We start from the raw sequence: 26,403 nt of genomic DNA, 5'->3' as shown, positions 1-26,403 counted from the left end.
AACAAAACAAAACAAAACAAAACAAAACAAAACAAAACAAAACAAAAAACCCCTCTCACCAGAGCTGCTAAAACTACACTTACCAAGAGCAGTCTGACTCCTGTATCAAGGCTCTTGTTCCACCAGCACTCTGTGCTGGACACCATGTGCACTGCTGATACAACCACAGTCTCCAGTAAAGCATTTTCTGTATTCTGCCACACCTACAGTATACAAATTATCCACTTTCAGGTAGAATTCAATAGTCTAAGCAAACTGTTAATAAAAATCACAGTTACACTCAGCCACAGGAAGTGCATGCTGGGATTACCATTCTGAAAGCCCTGGTGAATCCAATGGAGACAGACACAGAGTGGAGCCTGTGTAAGGAGCTGTCCAGCGCAAGGAAGGCCACCATTGCTAAAGGGGACACTGAAGTAAAACACACAAAGGCATGGTGAGTTTGACTACTGCAGAAACTGTTCCTACCACAGTTTATCCTGGTAAATAGCTTTCATGGGCACATTTAAGCAATTAGCTGAAAAACTAATAAACAAAAAGAAATCAAACATAAAGATTATGTATACTACATAAATGAAGAAATCTTTCCTAACTACAGTTTGTAAGAGCTAATCAATGGTACCTTCCTACCTAGAGTTAGCAAAATCCATCTGACAGCACCAATCTTCAGGAGCTTGTTTTGCTTGTCAAAGAATACAGACTCATCTTGTATATCCTTCGGATAGAAAGGGTTTCGGAAAATCCCACAGATGTAGATGCTTTGAGTTTCTCTCAGTATCCACAGTATTGAAAATAACACCATGAGAACACAGCCCACGATAGACTGAGTGCTGCTTCTGGAGACCTGTAAGAAGCTGGCATAGCGATGTAGCAGCCCAGCCTCTAAAAGAGCCACACCTAGCATAGTGATGAACAGAAGGCATTTCTTCCACCGGAACCACCGTCCTGAGTTGCCTGGGAAAGCCTCATGCCTGTTTCCTACCCTGTGCCTGGCCACACTGTGCATGAAGACCACACTCACGTCATTTGGGTTAAGACTCAGTAAGAACCCGAGTCCAGTCATGAAAAGAACCACTCCAACAGTGCTGGGAATGAAGTAAGACACAACTGGTGCTCCAGCAGAAACGAGGAACATGATCAATAACCTGGAGGGGAAAGAAGACTATGTCTTACTGGAAGGAAATTCAGTAATCTTTTCTCTAAGAGTTACGTCAGAGCCACCATGGCTCAGTGGATAAGGGTTCCCACTGTCAAGCCCAATGATCCAAGTCCCATCTGTAGAGCTCATATTTTGGAGTGAGAAAGCTGACTCCTGAAAGTGCATGGTAGTCCACACTTCTACTCCACAAAAAATACATAAAATGTGAAGAAGTACAAACAAGTTATACCAAACTCCAAAACTCAGGGCAAGGCAACAGCTTACCGGAGGTGAGTTGACATGGACGAACCCCCAAGACCAAACTCTAAAACCTGCTCCAGTGCCCAGAAGAGAAGGGCGTCAGGTGGGGGCAGGGTCCCAAGAGCCCACAGGAAGGGCAAGAACACAAACAAAATGTGTAGAATCTGATTCATCTGCTCTAGAGCCGGAATATTTACAATAAACCTACAAGAAAAAGAAAAAAACTTAAATCATACAGAGTAATAAGCCCACAAATAGCATATATCCCCCAAAAGCAAGCTTACATGAAAGGTCCTACTTCCAAACGATCTGCACGGACTGTCACCATTGCCCTAAGGCAGCAATGACCTAAGCTGTGCAAAGCTTTACAGAGTATGCGGATTCAAGTGTGCAAAGAAACTATTACAGGCCATCTGTAACACTAAGTGCAGAGATTTAAAAAACTGAATACATGAGGCCAGCACACATTCTCTCCCTAAGTCAACATCGGCTGAAATCCTCCCAATGATTCTTTAGACTTTATAATTTAAAAATTTCGAGTAACTCTGGGGAGCCAACCCAGGAGCAACAGGAGTTTAACAGTAGCCCCCCCTCTTGTTCTCTACCACAGTCTTTCTCCTGGGGATCAGACTCAGTGAACAGCTTAGGCTATGACTGGGAACTTCATTAGCATTAATAATACTCTTTTATTTTAGATAAAAAATGTTAAGGGTTTAAGAGATATTTGTATAATAATAGCTCCTCAGAGCAGGGTGGCCCCTTTTTAATTAGAGAAAACTGATACTTGGTAAAATACTTAGGGTTAAACTAAAAAAAAAAAAAATATTTAAATCATTTAATAAAAAACTTAAAACATAGGAAAACATTGTCAACATACTGTTATTTTTTTTCAGAACAAACTCTATCAAACACTGTGTCAAGAGGCTAACAGGGACAGAGTATTAATGGAGCACTAGAGACTTTCAAGAGAAAAACCCAAGACTCATACTTACGGTGGGACTGGGCTTGAATACCTGAGCTGTTTAGAGCTAAAGACAATGTCAATACTTCAGCTTTTAGAGTTTCTGCAGTCCAAATGCAAGCACACGTTTACTATGGCTACAGCAGTAATCTACACATATTTGCTCTTGGGCGTGCTTGGCCTACACCAGTCAACACACTGCTCCACACTGTCTGTCTTTAAAATTGTTTAAGCAGGGAACAGACAGTGAGCCCAAGGTTAATATGTGGTTCTAAATTAGAAGACATATTTTCCACCAGTGAAATTTGAAATAAAATACACTCCATTCTGAGAAAAACATGTCCAGATAACAAAAAGAATCAAGTAACATAGCAACTCGCAGGTGGTGAAGGACAACAAGTTAGTCTGTTCTCAAGACAATCTTCCCTTCCAAAATACACTCAAGAACAGATTTGCATGAGAATAGCCATGCTCAGGAAATGGTTTACGAAATAAAGCTATACCTGGAAACCTTTTTCTTTTTAGCAAGCAACATCATAGCAACAGTATTTATCAGATACTATAAATAAACATAAAGGTATTATGTAAGTAAATATAAACATATAATTAGCCAAATACTGATTTTGTTCTATATATAACCTGACCCTTAAAACATTATTATAGTTAATTACTTCCTATGAAAAAATATTTAATGTATCTGATAATGTAACAGAAATTTCCTATGATTAAAAAAATCAGGTATTAAGAAAAACTGGGCTTGAAATGAACAAATATAAAAAATATTTCAAATTCTACACATGTGAAGATCCGCAGGACATGAAAAAGAACCCCATACAGTGGCTAAGAGGCTGTAAGTGTAAATCATTTCCTCAGATAATTCCCAAGTCTCTGAGCTAAGCACTGTAGATTTAACCCTATTTTTATAATATGAAATTCATAGGAAGCCATTTACTATTAACATAACATCACTGTACTGTGGGCTACATCTCTGCAGCCTTCTTTGCTATCTTTAGAGCTAACACTAGGAAACAGGTTGGTATTTCTGTCCAGAGTGGAGAGCACACACACTTTATATAGCAGTTAGCTGTGGCATTACACTGCAGTAATCAGTGTAATCAGACAGTACAACAGACCAGGTGCAGCTGTATATGCCGTCATCCCCACTGTACAAGGACTCTCTGTGCAGTCGTCTTTAAGGTGTTTTTCTAAAAATGAGAGGTTAACTGTTTTGCATTAAAACTGATACTTTATTCTTTACAGACAGATGTAAGGCTTTCTTTGCCTTATGTTTTAGTCATAGTTTTTTAAAAAAACTTTTTTACTTATAAAACATTTAAACATTAAATCCAGCAAGTCTTTAGTAAGAAATATTTTATGTTCTTTTATTTATAGATGAGAAATGCTGTTTTAAAGAAAATACAGTGAAAGGACTATTTGAAATAGAGACATAGTACAAGAGGTATTAGTTTCTTACTTCAGAAATCTAACAGTGAGAATGGTAACTTAGGACTTTGTACTCTGACTCACCACTGACCCAAGTCACGGTCAAGTTAACTAAAGCAAGCTTTACTCATGTACATGGGCTGTTGTTCCCTAAGGCAGGCTTCAAGAGATTAGCACTGGGTATGGGAAGTAAGTAGGGGGTTTCCAAATGGGAGACTTAGCAAGAAAACAAACAGGGGTCACAAAGGCAGAACATAAATCTAAGAACCTTCTAAAAAGGTTGGTCATAAGAACCTTCTAGAGAATAAGGCATGGTTGCAAGGCAGTTATAAGAAAGTGGTCAAAACAACTTCCTGAAACAAAGGAATCGCTGGCATGTTCTGGAACAGGCAGGATGGAACCAATTCTAGCTAAGGTTACAGGTGGGCATAGCCCAATCCTTGAGACACAGATTTTTCATAAACAGGAATGGAAACCTATTTATGTCTTTTAGTTTGTCTTTACTGTAAGATGGTTTTCAAGCCAAGATGGAGTCAGACTGATTTATCAGAGACAGAGGCAGGAATATGTCTATGAGTTTGAGGTAAACCTGGTCTACATAGTAAGTTTCAGGATAGTCAGGACTACTTGAGAAACTCTGCCTCAAACAAAAAGCAAACAAACAAACCAAACACCCCCCAAACAAAAAACCTGAATACCAAAAAAATTGTATTCTGAAAATTCTGAGTCTTAAAAATTTGAATTTTTAACAGGATTGTATACATGCATTCAATTTTATAGCTAACTTTTAAAAAACCAAGCATTTAACTATAACTTGTTGGTAAATGACAGTGCTATTAGGAAACCAACTAAACTTCCCATTCATCTTCCTCTTAAATATCTTATTAGGTAAAGAACTGCATAGGGCTCACTCTGTCCTCTGACCTATACATGGAGTAAAATCAGAAGAGGTTACGAGTTAAGGACATCTGTGGTCCATGTGGTCGGTATACAAACTGCCTTTGTATTTTCAAATGCCAACTTAATTCAGTCCCTCACCATACAATACAACTGGGTGGCTTAAAATAATAGAAATGTATTTTCTCAAAGTTGAGAAAGTTAAGGATGCTGGCCATCCAAGACCACAGAGAGAATGAGAAGAGCTATCTCTCACGCTGCAGAGGAAGCAGGTCTGCTGTGTGTCTCCTAAGGGCCTCATTGCAATCACACTAGGTTGATGTGCTGGACCAGATCACCTTCAAAGGCCTTCCTCCTAATTACATTACATTTAGGGCTTCATAACACACAACTGGGTCCACATATTTCATTCTTGCCCAGTTAAGACAATGCAGGTCCTTCTTAAACAAAAAAATGAGGACATGACTACTCCGAGGTATGGCTAAGGAGAAGGTTTATTGTAGATACGGAGGTTAACAGTATTAATCCCACCAGCTGAGAATAAGACCAGAGGCACAGTTTAAAGTCAAATTCGAATTGAGCTTTAATTAAATACTGGCCAGGTTGATAGACTCTCTGGAAAGGTCCATCTCTGGTTTCCCAGAAAATGGTCAGGAATTACACCTTGTAGAGGCTTTAAAAGGCAACCCCACAAGACCACTAGATTCCCATCTGGTCCAAACAGGGGCAAGCATGTATCTTGACCTATTTCCTGCCTGTTTAGCGGAGTGAAAATGTGGATCCTTGACTCCCATAAACAATAGTCTCCGGCATTTCAGGAAGTATTTGTCCTTGGGCAAGAGGCTTACAGTTTAGAGGGACTTTGTTTCATGGATCCCTTATGAATAGCAATTAAAACCTAAAACATAACTTTGGCTCTCACAGCAGCCAGAGGGTCCAAGCTGAACTCACCAGGAGAGGAAAGGTAGGGTGTGAGAGGAAAGAGGAAGAGAGGAGAGAGGAGGCCAAGGGCTAAGAGGGTACCTAGCCAAACGGCTGAGTCAGAATGGTCGAGTTATATACGGAAGAGAAGCTGGGGAAAGAGGGAAGAGCAGGGTTAAGAGTGGTTTAGGGTAGGGGCAGGGTAATACTCTGTAACAGGTACTTGTGACACTGAGAGTGTGGTGGCTAGTGTCTGCTTTTTATGTCAAATAGGCATCTCAGCCATTTGTCTAGAGTTTCTTTAAGACCCAACACTTCTCAAGTACAAAAATACATTTTTGTCCCAATGTTTCCCAAAGTCTTAACTTTTTCCAGCATTAATTCTAAAGCCTCATCTAGGTATCACCCAATGACCACCTAAATGTACCGACCCTTATCTATCTACCAGCTACATTAGCTATGAGTGAAGTTCAAGGTACAATCCATCCTGGGACAAAATCCCATTTCACCTGTGAACCTGAAGAACTAAGTCCAGGGCTTTCCGAAATTAATGGTGATCCAGGCTGCTGAGGTGATGCACTCTCAATATCAGATGTGAAACGGAAAAGAACTAGGTGGCTGGTCCCAAGGAAGTGCAAAACACATCAAGACAAACTGCATTAATCTTTTGGTTTGGGAGTAACTTTCTGGTTCTGTATTGGCTTTCTTGGACCCTGGAGTGGCTGTAACCAGTACAGCTCCAGGCAGAGGTCACTCTCTTGGCTGAGAAGAATGGTCCCACCTTCCTAGCCCTAGACAGAGGCCATGTGACTTGAAGCTGATTTCAGAATCACTCTGGGCATAATTTTCCGCTTTATTCCAACACTGCACATCCACAGTTGAATTTCTGCCACTCTGTCCTCTGAAATCCAAGGTCAGTAGTTTTCTCTCACTTTATTATCACCTTTCCACAAGCTTATTTCAAACTGTCTGCTTTCAGGATGCCATCCTGCACAAACTTACCAGGTAGCACACAACCTCAGCACTGTGCTCTCACCAGAATTTGTTATAATACAGACTGGGAATTTTCCAAATTTCATATTCTGGTTCTTTTTTCCTGATTAACATTTTCTTCTCCTGGCCCCTTTTGCATTTTAATGTAAACAGTAAAGACATTATTTCTTCACACATTTGTTTCAAAATTTCTTTTCTTAGATATTCTATCACTTACAAGTTCTACCTTCCATGAAACATGAGCAGTTAGCCAAGCTCTTTGCCAATTTATAAGAAACAATTGCTTTTCTTCTCGTTTCCAGCTAAGATCTCACCAGAATTAGTGTCAATGCCTCAATTTATAGCCTGCACACCCCAGATTTTTGAGTGTCTACCAATTGCTCAATTATGCTCTATTTTCTTTTTAGATATTTGCTTTAAAAACTCTCCACTACCTTTGTCAGCTTGTGCTGCCATAATAAAATATAAACTGGGCAAACTAAACAATAGAAACATGTTTTCTCATAGTTTCAGAGTCGGTAGTCCAAAACCCAGGTTCCAGGAGGATGGTCTGGTGAGGGCTCCCTTCCTGGCTTAGAGATGGTTACTGCTCTCTCTCACATGATGAAGAGCAAGCCCTCCCAAGTCTCTTCTAAAGGCACCAGTCCTTTCAGACCAATGCCTACCTTCATGACCTATCATCTTTCAAAGGCTCCACAGTGAAATGACATCACACCGTTTAGGGCTTTAATGAACGAACTCCGCCACACCCAAACATGTGCTCCATCACATGCCTGTCCACACCCAAACACGTGCTCCATCACATGCCTGTCCACACCCAAACACGTGCTCCATCACATGCCTGTCCACATCCAAACATGTGCTCCATCACATGCCTGTCCACACCCAAACATGTGCTCCATCACATGCCTGTCCACACCCAAACATGTGCTCCATCACATGCCTGTACACACCCAAACATGTGCTCCATCACATGCCTGTACACATCCAAACATGTGCTCCATCACATGCCTGTACTCACCCAAACATGTGCTCCATCACATGCCTGTACACACCCAAACATGTGCTCCATCACATGCCTGTCCACACCCAAACATGTGCTCCATCACATGCCTGTCCACACCCAAACATGTGCTCCATCACATGCCTGTACACATCCAAACATGTGCTCCATCACATGCCTGTACATTTCTGCCTGGTAGAGAAAGTTATAGTCTACACAAAGTGAAACAGAAACCAGATTAGAAAACATAAACAAAGGGATATCAAGAAGTTGTGCAAAATGTTTTGCTTTAAAAGATTTTCCGTTTTCCTTCTACAATTAATTTTTAAAACCATCATTCTGTATACCTTTTTAGTATTATAAAAGTATAACTCTTCTATTCATTAAATTTTGTCTTTATAGAATACTAAGTGTATACATTTTAAATTATACTTGATTAAAAATTACCCTGCTATGAAGTTTTACTTCTTTCCCTAGGTTTTCTCCATCCTATCTCATAGATTTCTTTTTTTAAAATAATCTTGATTTAACTTTCAGTCCACACCTATACCAGAAACAGCCACTGATCAGAACACCTTGACACATCCCACAGCTGTGCCTGGCTCCCAGGAGGCAGCTCTAACCTGACACATATACAGGTGAGACATATCCCCCTGCCCCAGTCCTCCATCCCCACCCCGCACCTGCTGGGACCCTAGCAAGACTAGCAGTCCTGGAAAGCTCCATCTTCCTTCCGGTCCACACCTACACCAGCAGCAGAGACAGACTGGCACACTGCACCTACCTCACAGATCTGCTTGCCTCCCAGGAGGCTTGCTCAAACCAGAGACACATGGCTCCAACTGCCTCCTGAGAGGCCTGCTCCAACCCAGACACCCGGGCCAACCAACACCACAGACAACCAGAAAGCAAAAGGCAAGAGCAAGAATTTAATCAACAGAAGCCAGGCCGGGCAGTGGTGGCACACGCCTTTAATCCCAGCACTTGGGAGGCAGAGGCAGGCAGATTTCTGAGTTTGAGGCCAGCCTGGTCTACAGAGTGAATTCCAGGACAGCCAGGGCTACACAGAGAAACCCTGTCTCGAAAAACAAAAAAACAAACAAACAAAAACAACAACAACAACAACAACAACAAAATCAACAGAAGCCAATGAGAACCATGAGAACCCAGCTTTCCTACTTCTGCAAGCCTTGGGTATCCTAAGACACCTGAAGAGCAAGACTGTGATCTTGAATCCCAGCTCATGAAGATGATAGAAGCCTTTAAAGAGGATATAAATAACTCCCTTAAAGAAATATAGGAAAACACAGGCAAGCAGGTAGAAGCCCTAAAGAGGAAACAAATCCCTTAAAGAAGTGCAGGAAAATACAAACAGGAGAAAGAAATCAGTCCAAGACATAAAAATGCAAATAAAAGCAATAAAGAAAACACAAATGGAGGCAACCCTGGAGATGGAAAATCTAGGAAAAAGAACAGGAACTACAGAAGCAAGCATCACCAACAGAATACATGAGATAGAAGTGAGAATCTCAGGTGCAGAAGGTACCATAGAAGAAATAGATACATAAGTCAAAGAAAATGTAAAATGTTTCTAACTCAAAACATCCAGGAAATTTGGGACACCATGAAAAGATCAATCCTAAGAACAACAGAAATAAAAGAGGGTGAAGATTCCCAATTCAAAGGGTCAGAAAACATCTTCAACAATATCATAGACAAAAACTTCCCTAACTGAAAGAGATAGCTATAAACATACAAGAAGCCTACAGAACAACAAATAGATTGGATTAGAAAAGAAACTCCTCCTGCCACATAATAATCAAAACACTAAATATAAAGAACAAAAAAAGAATATAAAAAGCTGTAAGGGGAAAAGGCCAAGTAACATATAAAGACAAATCTATCAGAATTACACCAGGCTTCTAAACAGAGACTCTAAAAGCCAGAAGATCCTGGACAGACGTCTTGCAGACCCTAAAGACCACAGTTGCTAGCCCAGACTACTATACCCAGCAAAACTCTCAATTATAATAGATGGAGAAACCAAGATATTCCACGACAAAACCAAATTTAAACAATATCTTCCTACTAATCCAGCCCTACAGAGGATACTAGAAGGAAAATTCCAACAACAAGGAGGGTAACTGCTATCAAGAAAACACAAGTAATTAATCATAGCAAAACCCAAAGAAGAGAATCGCATATACACAGTAACACTTCCAACAACAAAATAACAGGAACTAACAATCATTGGTCATTAACATCTTTCAACATCAATGGACTTAATTCACCAAAAAGAAGTCAAAGGCTAACAGACTGGATACATAAACAGGAGCCATCATTCTGCTGCATACAAGAAACACATCTCAGCAACAGAGATAGATACTACCTCAGAGTAAAGGGCTGGAAAAATTTTTCCAAGCAAATAAACCCAAGAAACAAACTGGATTAGCCATTCTAATATCTAATAAAAGAGACTTTCAATCAAAAGTTATCTAAAGAGATGGGGAAGGACACTTCATACTCAAAAGAAAAATCCACCAAGATGAAGTCTTAATTCTGAACATCTATGCCCCAAATGCAAGGGCACCCACAGTTGTAAAAGAAACTTTACTAAAGCTTAATTACACATTGAACCCCATACAATAAGAGTGGGGGACGTCAACTCCCTATTCACACAGTGGACAAGTCACTGAAACAGAAACTAAACAAAGAAACAATGAAAATAACAGATGTTTTTGAACCAAATGGATTTTAACAGATACCAACAGAAACTTTCACCCCCAAACAAAAGAATATATCTTCTTCTCAGTACTTCATGGAACCTTCTCTAACACTGGCCATATAATTGGGTACAAAGCAAGCCTCAACAGATCAAGAAGACTGAAATAACCCCTTGAATTCTATCAGATTACCATGGATTAAGGCTGGACTTCAACAACAACAGAAATAAGAGAAAGTCTACATACTCATGGAAACTGAACAACTCTCTAGTCAATGATCACTTCATCAGGAAAGAAAGAAAGAAAGAAAGAAAGAAAGAAAGAAAGAAAGAAAGAAAAGACTCCCTAGAATTCAATGAAAATGAATGTACAACATACCTTAATTTATAGGACACAATAAAAGCAGTGCTAAGAGAAAAGTTCATAGCCTTCATAAAGAAACCTGAGAGATCTGATACTAGCAACTTAACAGCATAACTGAAAGCTCTAGAACAAAAAGAAGCAAACACACCCAAGAGGAGTAAACAGCAGGAAATAATCAAACTCAGGGCTGAAATCAATTAACTAGAAACAAAGAGAACAATACAGAGAATCAACAAAATAAAAAACTAGTTCGTTGAGAAAAGCAACAAGATAGACAAACCCTTAGCTAAACTAACTAAAAGGCACAGAGACAATATATAAATTAACAAAATCAGAACTTAAAAGGGAGACATAATAACAGAAACTGAGGAAATTTAAAAAATCATTTGGTCTTACTTCAAAATCCTGTACTCCACAAAACTAGAAAATCTAAATGAAATGGATGAATTTCTACACATATACCACTTTTCAACGTAAAATCAAGATCAGGTAAAAGATCTAAGCAGTCTCATAAGCCGTAAGGAAACAAAAGCAGTCATTAAAAGTCTCCCACTGCCCCCACTCCCACCCCCTAAAAGCCCAGGGCCAGATGGTTTTAGTGCAAAAATTCTACCAGACTTTCAAAGAAGAGCTAATACCAACACTCCTCACATTATTCCACAAAATAGAAACAGAAGGAGCATTACCTAATTCATTCTATCAGGCCACAGTTACCCTGATACCTAAGCCATACACTGACAAAACAAAGAAAGAGAACTTCAGACCAATTTTACTTATGAACATCAACACAAAAATACTCAATAAAATTCTCATAAACCAAATCCAAGAACACATTGGAAACATCATTCACCATGATCAAGTAGACTTCATTCCAGGGATGCAGGGATGGCTCAATATATGAAAATCCTTCAACACACTACACTATATAAAGAAACTGAAGGAAAAAACCCACTTGATCATCTCATCAGATGCTCAAAGAGCCTTTGACAAAATTCAACATCCTTTCATGTTAAAAGTCTTAGATCAGCGATTCAAGGCATATGCCTAAACACAATAAAAGTAATATACAGCAAACTGATAGCCAACATAAAACTAAATTGAGAGAAACTTGAAGCAATCCCACTAAAATCAGAGACAAGGTTGCCCAGTGTCTCCCTATCCATTCAGCACTTGAAGTTCTAGTTAGAGCAATAAGATAACAAAAGAAGGTCAAGGGGATACAAATTGGAAAGGAAGAAGTCAAGGTATCACTATTCGAGGATGATGAGAGCATACATAAACAATCCCAAAAATTCTACCAGAGAACTACTACAGCTGATAAACAACTTCAGCAAAGTGGCTGGATATAAAATTAACTCAAAGAAATCAGTGGCCTTCCTCTATTCGAAGGATAAACAGGCAGAGAAAGAAATTAGGGAAACAATACCCTTCACAAAAACCACAAGTAATATAAAATATCTGAATATAACTCTTTCCAAGCAAGTGAAAGATCTGTATGACAATAACTTCGAGTCTCTGAAGAAAGAAATTGAAGATATTAGAAGATGGAAAGGTCTCCCATGCTCATGGATCAGTAGAATTAACAGACCAAAAGCAATCTACAGATTCAATCCAATCCCCATCAAAATTCCAACACATTTTTTTTTTATATATAGACCTTGAAAGACCAAGTCTCAACTTCATATGGAAAAACAAAAAACCCAGGATAGCCAAAACAGGCCTGAACGATAAAGGAACTTCTGGAGGAATCACTGTCCCTGACCTCAAGCTGTTCTACAGAGCAATAGTGATATATACTGCATAATATTTGTACAGAAACAGACAGTTTGACTAGAATGGGATAGAGTAAAAGACCCAGAAATAAACCCACACACCTATGGACACTTGATTTTAGACAAAGAAGTCAAAACCATACAATGGAAAAAAAAGAAAGCATCTTCAAAAAATGGTGCTGGTCTAAATAGATGTCTGAATGGAGAAGAATGCAAATAGATCCATATATTGCCCCACCCAAAATAAATCCAAGTGGATCAACATAAAACTAGATACACTAATTCTAACAGAAAAGAAAGTAGCTTTGAATGCACTGGTACAAGGGACAATTTCCTGAATAAAACAACAATGGCTCAGGCCCTAAGATCAACAATAGATAAATGAGACATCATGAAACTGAAAAGCTTCTGTAAGGTACAGGACAAAATGGCAGCCTATAGATTGGGAAAAGATCTTCACTAACCCTACACCCAATAGAGGGCTAATATCCAAAATATATAAAGAACTCAAGAAGTTAAACTCCAAAAAAACAAATAATCCAATTTAAAAATGTGGTACACAGCTAATAAGAGAATTCTCAATAGAAGAATCTCAAATGCCTGAGAAGCACTTAAAGAAATGTTCAAACATCCTTAGCCATCAGGGAAATGCAAATCAAAATGACCCTTAGATTTCCCCTTACACCAATCAGAATGTCTAAGATCAAAAACTCAAGGACAGAACATCCTGGCGAGGATGTGGAGAAAACAGAACACTCCTCTGTTGCTAGTGGGATTGCAAACTTGTACAACCACTATGGAAATCAACCTGGCAGTTTCTCAGAATATTGGAAATAGTTCTACCTGAAGTCCTAGCTATACCACTCCTGGGTATAGACCCTAAAGATGCTCCACCGTACCATAAGGACATATGTTCCATTATGTTCATAGCAGCTTTATCTGTAATAGCCAGAAACTGGAAATAACCTAGATGTCCCTCAACTCAAGAAGGAATACAGAAAATATGATTGATTTACACAGTGGATTACTATTCAGCTATTAAAACATGGACATCATGAATTTTGCAGGCAAATGGATGGAACTAGAAAATATTATCCTGAGTAAGATAACCCAGACACAAAAGGACATGTATGGCATGTACTCACTGGTAAGTGAATATGAGTCATAAAGTATAGAATACCCATGATATATCCCATAGTCCCAAATAAATTAAGTAAGAAGGAAGTCCCAAGCAAGGATGCTTGAATCACACTTAGAAGGGGAAACAAAATAATCACAGGAGCAGAGAGAGGGTGGGAACTACGTGGGAGAGAGGAGGGAAAGGGTAGGAGGAGGCAAGATCAGGTATGGGGATAGCGAGAGGCCCAGAGGGCCAGCAGAATGAATGGAAATCTACAGCTGCAAGCAGGGTGTTGGGTGTGAGCTAGGGTGAGGTATGTGTGTGTGTTGGGGGGGAGGTGTTGGAGGTGTGTGTTGGGATAGAGGGAAGAATCTTTAGGAAGACCTGGAATAGGTTAGGCTCTCACAAGTCAATGCAAGTGACCTTAGCCAAGATATAGAACAGTTGGGATGTGCAATCTGAAGAGGCCACCTCCTGTAGCCAGGCAAGACGTCCAGTCAAAGGATAGGAACGCTAACCTACACACGAAACTTTTGACTCAAAATTTGTCCTGTCTATAAGAAATGCAGGGATGGAGCAGAGATTGAAGAAAAGGCCAATCAATAACCACCTGAACTGGAAACCCATCCCATGGGTACGTAGCAATCCCTGACATTATTAACGATACTCTGCTATGCTTGCAGACAGGAACCTAGCATAACTGCCCTCTGAAAGGCTTTACCCAGCAGTGGACTGAAACAGATATAGATACCCACAACCAAACACTGAATGGAGGTCTGGGAAGGATTGAAAGCCCTGAACAGGAAGGGAACCCCACAGGAAACCAACAGAGTCAACTAACCTGGACCACTGGGAGTTCTCAGAGACTGAGCCACCAACCAAAGAACATACAGGGGCTGGAAGGAGGCCCCTGAAGATGTGCAGCAGACGCGCAGCTCAGTCTCCATGTCTGCCTTGTTTTGCCTCAGTGGAAGAGATGCCCCTAATCTGACAGTGACTTGATGTGCTGGGGGGGGGGGTACCGGGGGGGGGGAACCCTCTCAGAGGACAAGGCGGGAATGGATTCTGTGAGGGAGGGACAAGGAGGGGGAGCAGCATTTGGTATGTAAATTAATTAACTAATTAATAATCTTGATTTAAAATGAAATACAGGACTCAAAAATTATGTATCTTAAAGTGTTTTTGTTCTGTGTTGATTCTTCAGTAAGATTTGCTATTTCATTATAACATGAATATTTTATAGAGCTCTCTACTAAAAGATTAACCATCAAAATAACCTAACTATCCCAATAGTTGTGTTGTAATTTTTAATTCACTGATTCATCATTTGTTAACACTAAGAAAAGCTCTCTTGCCAGGTATACTTAAAAACAAAGCAAATTATTAAATATTCTGTAAGTTTTTACCTGTGTGCAAGGTCCACAGAAACAAAGAAAAAAATATAAAGTGGTCTCATGAGAGGAGTGATTTCGTAAGTATCCTGGGTCTGGAATGTTGCTGTCTCTGTGGCGGTGTTTACAATGAGTGAGTATTCTCCTATGCAAAGTGTTATCCACCCAAAGACAAAAAGCACAGCAGTTGCCCCAAGGCTGCCATATAGCAAGGTTACTCTGTTTGGTAGCAAATACCATGTTCCAAGACCACACACCAGTCCAGCAAGAACAGAATGAAAAACTGTATTGGCTACATATTTTTTGCCAGGAATCAGAAATCTGACGGTCTCAGCACCAGCACAACTTGTAAATTCGTGGTGGTCTTCCTCTGCTAAAATATCCCTGGTTTTCATCCTCTTGACCACCACTGACTTGCTCTTGGCGTACACGCTTGTGAGCTGGATGACAGCTGCGGTGAAGACCATCAGTCCTCCTGAAAGAGCTGCTGCAGTGTAGTCTCTCAGGATGTCCAGCTGGTATAGAAGTGTTCCTGTTCCACCTAAGGCCCATGGCACCAGGAAAAGGACGATCTGGTTAACATATATGTAAGTAGGGGCCCAGTAGCCTAATCTGAGTCGAGGGCCTCCAAGAACAGTCTGTGGAAAGCGCTTCAGCAGGAAGTCCTGTTTGTAATCGTTTAGCAGAGGAACATCTGGACTCATACTTCCCATTCAGGATTAGTCTGAGAGTCACATCTTTTTTATAACCAGAAATATCTATAAAAAAAGAGAAATAAATTACAGTTAGGAAATATAACATTGAAGACCTGGAGGAAACACAGCCCACATTTCTTCTTACTTACTTAGTCCTTCACATGCAAGATTTCTAACCTTGGTTCCTTCTCAACACATTTTAACATAATTGGTACTAAGTTTGTTCTCGCTCCAAAATAATAACACTAACTCATTTTTAAAAATGGAATCTCATTCTTTATTATGTACTTAGCATGTACCCCTTGACATTAGGTTTTTAACTCATAGTTTAGAGTCTGAGGCCAAGGAGTACAGAAGACTAGCACTCTGCTTAGATAGATCTCTGGGCACTTCTACTATTTCCCACTGAGCTCTGCTGTTGGTCTGTTTCTTCTATTACAGGTTCATTAGTTACAGTCTATAAACTGACTCTAAATGTCTGGATAGTGAATATTTTCAGCTTGATGAATTCTGTTATAACATTTCTATCTAACACCATAAAAGCAGCCACAGACAATATAATACATAAATTATTGAGGGGTTGTATTTTGTACAATGCACAGTATTTACCTACATAGGCTGTGTATACACTGTCGATCATAACTGTCTAAATAAGGATATTTCTCTATAATTCTATGGAAACAAAGTAGAAAATACAACTAAATGTTATCAATATCACTTAAAAAGTACAATAGACTTAGAATTTTCAAATAATTTAAAGAGTCAAATCTTATATAAAATTAGTAGCATTTTAGTAAAAACCCACATGGAAACTGGGAGCTCAAATATAGTAGGGAGGCAATCTTTAATCCCAGCACTCAGGAGGCGGGGGCAGGGGCAGGGGCTGGGGCGGGGTGGGGCAGGGGCAGAGGCAGGGCCAGGCAGATCCCTGAATTCAAGACCAATTTGATTATCCAGGGCTAATAGTGGGAACTTGTCTCAACACCGTCATCCACCCATAAGATGTAGTAGAAGGTAAAACAAGCTGGAAATGAAAAGAATTCAGAGTAGATGCTTATTTTAATAGCCACACTATCATAGGCAAGCTATTTGGCAATTTATTTTTTAGTCTCTCTATTGCTAGTTTCTACAATATGCCAGAAATGACCTGTGCAACTTTTGTATTGTTTAGTGTAGGTTCTTTCTACTCAAAGGTCAAGTATCAAGTGCAGTAGATTCTATTTACTTCTCCTCCACAGCTTATTCTGAAAATAAAAACTGAACAATAAAACCAGTTACCTGATACAAGATCAGCTAGAAAATATTATTTCAGTGGATCATCATTAGGTTAGAAAATGTAATATATTAAAACAGCCCTTTAGCTAACAGTTCTGTGTCAGGCAGCACTTGCTTGCTACACTGTTAGGATGTTCTTTAAACTGTAAACATCTGTGTTCTTCCACCTTTAGTCCACTGTCCTTAGTTCTAGGAAGAGCCATGTGCAGCTTTTACTTAAGTAGCAGCTGTGTAACCTCACAAGGTAACAGAGCAGCAGTGTCCTAGGGAACCGTGGTGGTTTAATGAAAATGACTCCTATAGGCCCATAGACAGTGGCACTATTAGGAAGTATGGGCTTGTTGGAGTACGTATGGGCTTGTTAGAGGAAGTATGTCACCGGGGGTGGGCTTTCAGATGATTTCAAACGCTCCAGCCAGGCCCAGTGTCTTTCTTCCTTCTGCCTGCTGATCTAGATGTAGAACTTTCAGTTCCTCTCCAGCATCACATCTGCCTGTATACCACCATGCTTCCTGCCATGATAATGCACTAAACGCTCTAAACTATAAGCCAACCTCAATGAAATGTTTTCCTTTATAGAGCTGCCATGGTCATGGTGTCTCTTCACAGCAACAGCATACTGACTAAAACAGGAATCTTAATACTCCAAGGTTGTTGTTTTGCTGTTTTTCCTTTCCCTTTATAAGAGCTTATCTGCCTCAGTGGTTTACACTAGTATTCTGAAATAGCCTCCTATTGTCACAGGGTCAGAAGTTCACGCCCCTCCAGATGGGGGTAGATGTCCTCAAATGAATTGTCTATGGCAGATGCCATTAGTCAAGAAAATGAGCTTCATTAGATGGTCAGGATTTTAAAGTCTTTAGTACCCAAGCTTTCTCCATGGAGTTAAGAAAACTCTCTTCCTGCCCCATGAGAGAAGTCAGGAAACAAGACAGAAAGGGAGACAGAGAAGTGATACCGTACAAAGCTGCTATGCTATTGACCACATTCGTTTTCCTTTTAGTAGTTCCGTAATACTCTGTTGTCATAGAGAATCACAGAAAGATGCTCTTGAAATACCAATGAGTAAAATTAAATTGTTGATTGTATTTGTATTAAAAAAAAAGTATACACGCCTGTGGAGAAGAAAGCTGGATATCACTTGCAGATGCATTAAAAGTTTTATAAGGGATACCAAGTAAACTATTTTTATGGCATTTGATACTTCTTCAGATTACTAAATGCCCTCCACAACTCTTAATCCATGTCCTGAAAACAAATCCCGGGTTTTTCCTCCTAGATGCCTCTTCTCATGTCCTCTGTCTATGATAATTTCTTAGTAATTGTAGTTAACTTTCATGACTCAGTCTAATCACTTCTAACACTTCTGGCAAGCACTTTGGTTAAAGTGACTCCCTTTCCTTTGTACCTCAAACAGAGCTAGTTTCTGTAGCACTCATAACGTGCACCAGCTGGAGGCAATCTCAGAGCAAGCTCCGGTGTGGTCCAGCTCTTTGTGGTGAGGGGCCAAATCCTGAGATTCAATTGATCCCTCAAACTTATCAGAATATGTTGGCATGTAAAGGCCTGTAATGTTAATGGCATAGCTTAAGTAATATGGGTCAAGATGATAAACAGGATTCCTTCCTGTTTTAAGTAAGGGCGCAGAGGTTATAGCATTTTTGAGTCTTCTTGCAGTGTATTTTGTTCCATTTAAATTATTAAATCCATAAATTGCTTGTTTCCCATTTTGGAACATGGAAGGTATCTCTATTTATCCTTACTATGGAAAATTAATAATTGTTACTAATAATATTTTTATATTATCCCAAAATAACAAAGGTTGGATATGAGAGGAATTTCACAGCTAGTTTTCTCTTTTGGACAAGGAAATGGCAGCAGTAAGGTGCTAGAAAGAAGTCCGATTTTATTTCCTTCCTCATACTATATTATAGTCCAGTCTCTCATCAGGATAAGAGAGACTTCATACTGAGAAAGCAGAAGCAGACTAGGGTCCACCAAAGCCCAAATTAAGTCGGGATAATCAGAACTAATGAGAATACTAAAAACTACAAGAAGAGAGAATATGAACGTGAGCTTACTTAGATGGCCTTGAGAAAAGGGGAAATTATTGAGATGTCAACATTAGTTATCTTGGTGGGGAATTTAAATAAAAGTTCGAAGGACACAAAGGACTGCTTGTCTCATACAATGTTTCTTGAAAAGGGGCCCGTAGTCAAGTAAGTCAAAGAGAAACTGCACAACAGACTGTCATCTTAGAGTCAAAATAGTTAGTAGCATGTCAGTAACTTTTAAAAATCTCTCAGAAGAAAGAACATGACCATTATAAACCTCTTCAAAATGTATCACTCAAACTGTCTAAATGTGTCTGACCACAGAGGCCACTTTTCTCATGTTATCTAGTAACAGAAAATATACTTAGTATTTTATAGACATTACTTTGAGAAACAGTGGCCTACTTTGATCAGAACCTGAAAGAATTAAGACAGGAAGTAGAAGAAAGAAGCATAACAACTATGCAAACTTATGCAAAAAATCCTTATGAACTCTGATAGCTAGATGTCAGACATAAAAACCTATTTCATTCTAGACCATGGAGATTTAAAAATACATAAGAATTTAAATTATATTTTGAGGTACTACCAATTACAATATGTGGAGAAATATTCTAAATGTTAACATGGATTATTTGTAGAATATGATCAGAAGAACTAAACTCATTTCCTCAGTAACACTTTGGCATATGCTTCTGAAGGACTGTTAGCGCCTGGAAGGACAGACCACATGTCTATGATGGCTTCCTCCAGCATGCTCAACTGCATACTCAAGCCTGAGGCAACAAGAGCTGAGCTAATGATTGCAGCACAGCACTGACTTGGGCCATACGCTCTCTTCATATGCTACTGAGAGGGAGCCAGCAGAACAGACTCTGAGATGATGCTGTGTCTGGAATCTGAGTCATGAAATTCCCACAGGGTAAGAAACAGTTCAAACTGGCAATCTGCTGTGGCAAAATTCTTAGTTTCCCACACTACACCTCATCAATCATATGCTACTGACTAAAATCCCTTGAAACAAAGAAAGATACAACAAAAAGTTGAAAAGTTTGAAAACATGAACAGCACATGCATGCAGACACATTCCTCTAAGGGCAGAAGAAACAAATTCCTAAGTAGCACTTTTGGCAATTGTCTGAATTTTATTTAGATTTATTCTTAAATGTGTCATATCATTATTCTATGAATACAATATAGCCAGTTATGCTCCTACAATATATTTCATATAATTTGAAAGAAAATATATCAAAGTTTTCTTTTTCCTAGCATCACTGCATTAACTGATTTTCATTTTTTTTAGTGGATATTTTATTTATTTACAATACAGATGTCATCCCCTGTCCCCATTTCCCTTCCCTAGAACCCCCCCTATCCTATATCCCCTCTTCCTTTATGCTTTTATATCGTTTTGATTACATGCATGTATTAAGGTCAGTTCTAGGTTGAGGGTCTAGTAATATAATAGATGCAAATAGTCAAGGAACAAGCAAGACAATAAACACAAATAGTCAAAGAACAAGCAAGGCATTAAATCTAATTACATGAACACTCCCATGATCACTATTTCTAAAGGCTTATCAGGATGACCGAAGTATCTGAGCCGACTTCCCTGTCCTAGCCCAAGGTCATTTTCATGTCTGAACCCTACTTCCTTGTTCTAGCCTAAAATTTAGATTCTTGTCTGAAATTACTTCTTTGTTCTAGCCTACTATTTAGATTCCTGGCTGAAATTACTTCTTTGTTGTAGCCTAAGATTTAGATTCCTACCTGAAATTACTTCTTTGTTCTAGCCTAATGTCAGATTCCTGCCTGAAGCCTACTTCCTTGTTCTTGGCCAATGTCATATTCCTGCCAAGCAGCCCATTTCCTTGTCCTTGGCCCATGTCAGATTCTTGCCAAGCAGCCACAAAGGCTCTCCACCGCTCCTCATTTTTTATTTCATTAACAAGACTGAACCTATCTTAGGTAGTTCTGACAATAATGCCTTCCTTACCTATCATGGAATATGCATTATCAAAAGCAATGCACTTATGTCTTAGGTTGGTAAGGCTCTGTGCAGAATCTTACCCGTCCTTGGCTTGTCAGCCTGTTAAATTAATAACTCTGTCTGGGGTTCCATTATCAGTTTCAAATCATGTACTTTGGCTGCCAGCCTGTTGATGTAGTTAGAGACAAGCTTTAACACGATGGGCAGGAATAAAAGTATTCCCAGGACAAGAAGGGGCTAGCCTGATCAAGCTATATATGCCATTCTTGAGGTTTGACCAAAATGGAAATACTGACCTCAGGCCATGGATAATTTTATCAGCATTATCTGTAGCATCAAAGCTCAACAGAGCAGCATTCTTGAAATTCATAATCTCACTATGCAAAGTTAACACCCCCAGAGAGGTGTCAGGATTACGCCAAATATCCTACAGGTGTCTTTAAACTTTTTTCTAATTATAATGATAATCATTGTGAATTTCAAAAGTAACACTACTCCAATGATATTTGTCATGACACTTGGGATGACTCCTAACTCTTAAACCCTGAGCCTTATTTAGATAATCTGAATAGGTTATAGAGCATCATCGGTTGTTCCTATATAAATACCTATATAAATATAAATATATAAATTCTATATAAGTATTTATATAGATACTTATATAAATCCTTTTGTATACTCAATACAACTGATTTTCAAATAAATACTTATGACTAGTACAGAGTTAAGACAGCCCATACCACTGTACTGAAAAATCATGAAATAACTCAACTCTCCATTTCTTAGATAAAAGTCACATGTTACCACTAGAGCAGTTCCAACAGTACACAGACTTGGAGATTCTATTTGTTCGGGAGATAGGTATAAACTGCTGTGTGCACCAGCTGGAACTCAGAGAACAAAGAGAGCTGCCAGTTTAATTCTGCATGTACTCTAGGGAGCTAGAGATGCCATGTCATGAACAAACACTGAATTACTGAAGAGCTTTTTAAAAGACATTTGATCTGTAAGTATAACACACACACAGTGTATCCTGTGGCTCACAGAGCATGTGTGGCTTCCTCTTCCATCCACCATGGAAAGAAAATCAGTCCAACTACCTGCAAAGGGTCACCACATATCTTTTAACCTATAAAATGATATTTATTAAGTCTTTGAGAAGGTGTTTTGAAGAGGTTTTATTTATTTAATTTTCTACCAGTAAATCTACAGGTGCAGTCTGTAACAATAAGCAAACAAGCAAACAAACAAATACTATAAGCCAAGTGGCATAGGCCTTTAATCTCAGCTACTCAGGAAGCTAATGCATGAGGATCTCAGGATCAAGGACAGCCTGGGTGACTATTGAAACCTTGTTTCAAATTTTCGAAAAGTGAAAAGAGGTGTTGGAACAGGGCTCTGTGACAGAGCACTTACCACGCATGCATCAGGCTTGAGGTTTAACCCTTAGTACCCCAACTCCTGCCCTAAGGGAAAAAGACAAACCTGAGCTGGGGATACTAGACAACTGAAGTTGGCAGTGCCTCACAAGTAGTACAGTCAGTTGTCTGTTGTGTTCCACTTTCCCAATGGACAGCACCAGAATATAAATGAACAGCTGTCTTGTTTAGGGTTACTATTGTAAAACACTGAAACACTGGGAAACTACGTGGGAAAGAGCTTATATGGCTTATACTTTATATCACTGTCACTGAAAGGAGCTAGGGCAGGAACTCAAACAAGGCAGGAATTTGGAGGCAGGAGCCAATACAAAGGCCATGGAGGGATGCTGCCTACTGGCTTGCTCCCCATGGCTTGCTCGGCCTGCTTTCGTATGGAATTCAGGACTACCAACCCAGGCATAACCCCACCCATCAATCCCATTAAACAAATTCTCTACAGCTTTGTGCACAGCCCAGTCTTACAGACACACTTAGAGTCCCCTCCTCGCTGATGACGCTAGCCTGTTCAAGCTGACATAAAATTAAGGCAGCACAACATTCTACTACTCATGGAAGAAATGGCTGAGGATTCAAACTATCCTCCCACCTTAATTCAGTTGGCTTGACAACCTTCTCTCGCAAAATAAGACATCATTAGAATAGAATCTGACATTCATATAAATAACTAGAAATAATTTTACTAAAAGTGAAAACCAACAATATTGTGACAACTAAGACACAATATTAACTACAAGTAGCAAACTGAGTTTTTGAATCATATCAACTTATTGTCAAGTAAAAGTAAACTTTGTCTCGAGGGTTTTTTTTTTTTTTTTTGGTTGTTGTTTTGAGACAGGGTTTCTCTGTGTAGCCCTGGATGCCCTGGAACTCACTCTATAGACCAGGCTAGCCTCAAATTCAGAGATCCACTTGCCTCTGCTTCCTGAATGCTGGGATTAAAGGCATGAGCCACCACTACCAGGCATATTTTGAGGATTCTTAAGTAGTGGACTTGAATATAAAAAGTTTTAAAATGTAAAACTTGATACCAAGCTAGCCTGAGGACACTGGCACCTAGCACTCTTGAACAAGAGTAGTCAAGAGCCCTGGCCATCATGGAAGTGAAGCTATCTGCAGAATGGTAAAAGGCTATGTATAATTAGAGATTTGCGTTTGGGCTATATTAATTAATTAATTCTCCCAACTGAATGATGAAAATACAACCAGGTTTTAAAAAGATAAGCTAAGGATCAGAATTGGGAATTTCCGGGTGATAGACTAGCTGGAAATGAAGCTTGCCATGAGGAAATGCAAGCCAAACCTACCGTGCGATATTTTGAAGTCCCCTGATTGGCTAAAATAAAAATGAAAGCCTAAAACAGGTGTTGGTGGGGCTATTTTAAAACCTTCAAACACATCTGGTGGGGATGTACATTGTTGCAGTGCTTTGGGAAAAAAAAAATCTGTCAGTTTCTCAAAGAGCCAAACAAGGGAATTAGCCTACGACCTACCTATCCTATTACCAGGTATTATATCCATGAAAACATGCCTATACAAAAATTTTATAAAAACTGTCCACAGCATATTATTTCTGGCAATTTTTTTTTTGCCTATGTCTAATGGCTAAATAATGCAGGGTATATCTGCATAATATACTAACAATAATGAATAATACAAGTTGCAACATGAAAGACGCTAGATACATGCACACAGATCACGTTTTAAGGTTCTGCTATTTAGAACATCTAAAATAATTTTGTTGAGACAAAAGATTAATGATTGCCTACAGCTGATGTGGGTAGGAATATTGGGGAGGGGAGAGAAAAACAGTTAAAAATAAAAGATTTCTTTTGTAAAGTAATCAAATTGTTCCACAATTGATTGGAGAGATGATTGTGCAAATCTGTTGGCATGCTCAAAACCAGTGAGTTGTACACTTCCAGAGAATGAAACTGTATGTACCTCAAGAAAGCTCTTACAGAGGACGATGAAAAGGTCCCCTGTCCGAGATTTTCCACAGCAGTTAATAACCAACAGGCATTTCCTGAAGGTAGGAAAGGTATAACCTGTAGCTAGCATGGGATCCAGACAGTTAAATCAGTAAAACGGTAATATCTGTACTGGATGTTGTGAGGAATTATGGGTGATTGGACATGAATGGACGCAGATATAAAATAATATGGATGCTCTCTCTAAACTCAGGAATTTAATGAAAAAAAAAAAAACAATAGTGAAAAAATGAGTAAGGGGAACATGAGAGGCCACATAACGAATGGGATTCATTTAAATAAATTCTGGTTTTTGACACGCAAAGGATTATATAGATGGTTGGAGAAACCTGAGAAACACGCTATATACATCCAGGAGGCCAAGAATGAACAAATTTTGGGCAGGAGGGCTTGAGACAGAGATAAACCAAGAAAGGGTGAACTCTACCTACGGGTCCTAGACCGTGAACCTGATTAGAGTAACATGCTCAACCCTAATCAGGGTCAAAGGGCCATTCTCCATTTCACAGAGGCCTCTCAGAAAAAAACCGCAATTCCACGGGCTGCAAAAGTATTCTCAGTCACGTTAAAGCCGCACTGGATCATTACCTCAATCAATTCAATTTACTCTGTACATTAAAAGGAGCAATAATTGCATTAAAATGCTTTTTAACGGAGAGTGGAAGGTGTTTCTTGAGGTATTAAAAGCTGAAGGAACCCAGCAGTACCCAGGGGTGGAAACTAAGGCAGCAACGAAGTCCCATGCGTGTCGGGGACGGACATACCTGGAGTCACCGCAGGGGAGAGGCGACCCGAGGGCGTCTTGGGACCACATCTCCCCTGCTGAAGTCGGTTGGGAGCTCCCGCCCGAGGATGGATGCGGCCCCACCAGCAGCTGACCAGAAGCCTCCAGGACCGCTCCCGTTTCCATGGCTAATATCAACTGCGCTGGCGCTTCCCAGGGGGCAGTGCGCATGCGCTCGGAGGCGGGGCTGTGCGTCTCGCCGGGCTCCCGGCCGCCGTGGCTATGCTGGAGGCGGGTTCGCGTGCGCCGCGCAGCGGAGCAGGGTGGGCTGGGTTTCCTCCGCGCCTGGCGGGGCGGGCTAGAATTGTGGGAGACGCCCGGACTCCCGGACGGCTGCTGTGGTTCTTGAGCGGCCTAAGCATCACCTCTGAACTCTCACCCGGGCCACGCCCAGACGCAGGAACGTGGTTGCCTTGGTGACGAGAAGGCCATCATCTAGGAACCTCGAGGCTGCTTAGATAGATGGCTTGACTGTCTTTTGGGGGAGCCTAGGCTCTCCAAGATTGTCAGACTCATGACTCAGGAGTGCAATAGGAGTCCATCTACCAGGGTCCTGATACCTCCATTAATGACTACAGAACTGAGGCTATTCAAACAGCCTCAGGGGTGGGAATGCTTTTAAATGGTAACATGTGTAACTTATAGTTGAAGCCAAATATTTTTCTTGCATTATTAGGTACTGCTTTTTCCTGTTTACAAAATGAAAGTTCACAGCTTTAGCTCTTGACTCTAGCAAGTCTTGTTACCATCTTTCACTTTTGTGTCACATCTTGGTGATTCTCAAAAACAATATGCATTTGTCACAGTGATCTGAGCTCAAATGTTTTTGCTCTTAATATTATAATAATTTTGGCACATTATAAATTACATCCATAAAATAGTGAACCTGTGAACAGTGAGCCAGCCAGGGTCCAGGGACACAGGTTATGGATAGCCACTGTAGCAACTGGAGTTTTTTTTCAGAGATCTCCAAGTGAAGTTGGGATTCTTGAATTTGCCACAGGAAAAAATTCCAGGGTGAGCCTGTATGAGGCTGAGTTGTAGTCTGCAAGTGATTTTAATATAAAGTACAGGGTTGATAGATGTGTTCAATGACATGGTAAGACACACCGAAGTGTGGGGACTTCTTCTTTCCATGTTCCATATACAGTGTTGGTGATGTCTGAGGTTATGTAGGAAGCTATGTGGA

General features: G+C 39.9%; 1 protein-coding gene across 2 annotated transcripts in view; it reads right to left on the bottom strand.

Annotated features, from left to right (window-relative positions):
• Pcnx4 (pecanex 4) overlaps positions 1 to 25,374 on the bottom strand; it is a 43,523-nt gene extending 18,149 nt beyond the window's left edge. Inside the window, exons 1-6 of one of the 2 annotated variants that reach the window (XR_003714134.1) lie at positions 25,195 to 25,302; positions 15,002 to 15,744; positions 1,424 to 1,603; positions 631 to 1,145; positions 311 to 411; positions 84 to 203 (exon numbers count right to left, since the gene is read on the bottom strand). Coding sequence is in view for 1 of the 2 variants with exons in the window: in XM_028789264.1 (XP_028645097.1) it covers positions 84 to 203; positions 311 to 411; positions 631 to 1,145; positions 1,424 to 1,603; positions 15,002 to 15,699 (1,614 nt within the window). In the remaining variant the exon portion in view is untranslated. Of the gene's footprint in view, positions 1 to 83; positions 204 to 310; positions 412 to 630; positions 1,146 to 1,423; positions 1,604 to 15,001; positions 15,745 to 25,194 lie in introns of both variants that reach the window. The other variant, XM_028789264.1, reaches the window with a different exon arrangement.
• Positions 25,375 to 26,403: the final 1,029 nt, after the last annotated feature.

This window comes from Grammomys surdaster, unplaced genomic scaffold (assembly GCF_004785775.1).
Source record: "Grammomys surdaster isolate TR1022 unplaced genomic scaffold, NIH_TR_1.0 127, whole genome shotgun sequence".
In the NCBI taxonomy this organism is placed as follows: Eukaryota; Metazoa; Chordata; class Mammalia; order Rodentia; family Muridae; genus Grammomys; species Grammomys surdaster.
This window is presented reverse-complemented; position numbering and strand designations above follow the sequence as displayed.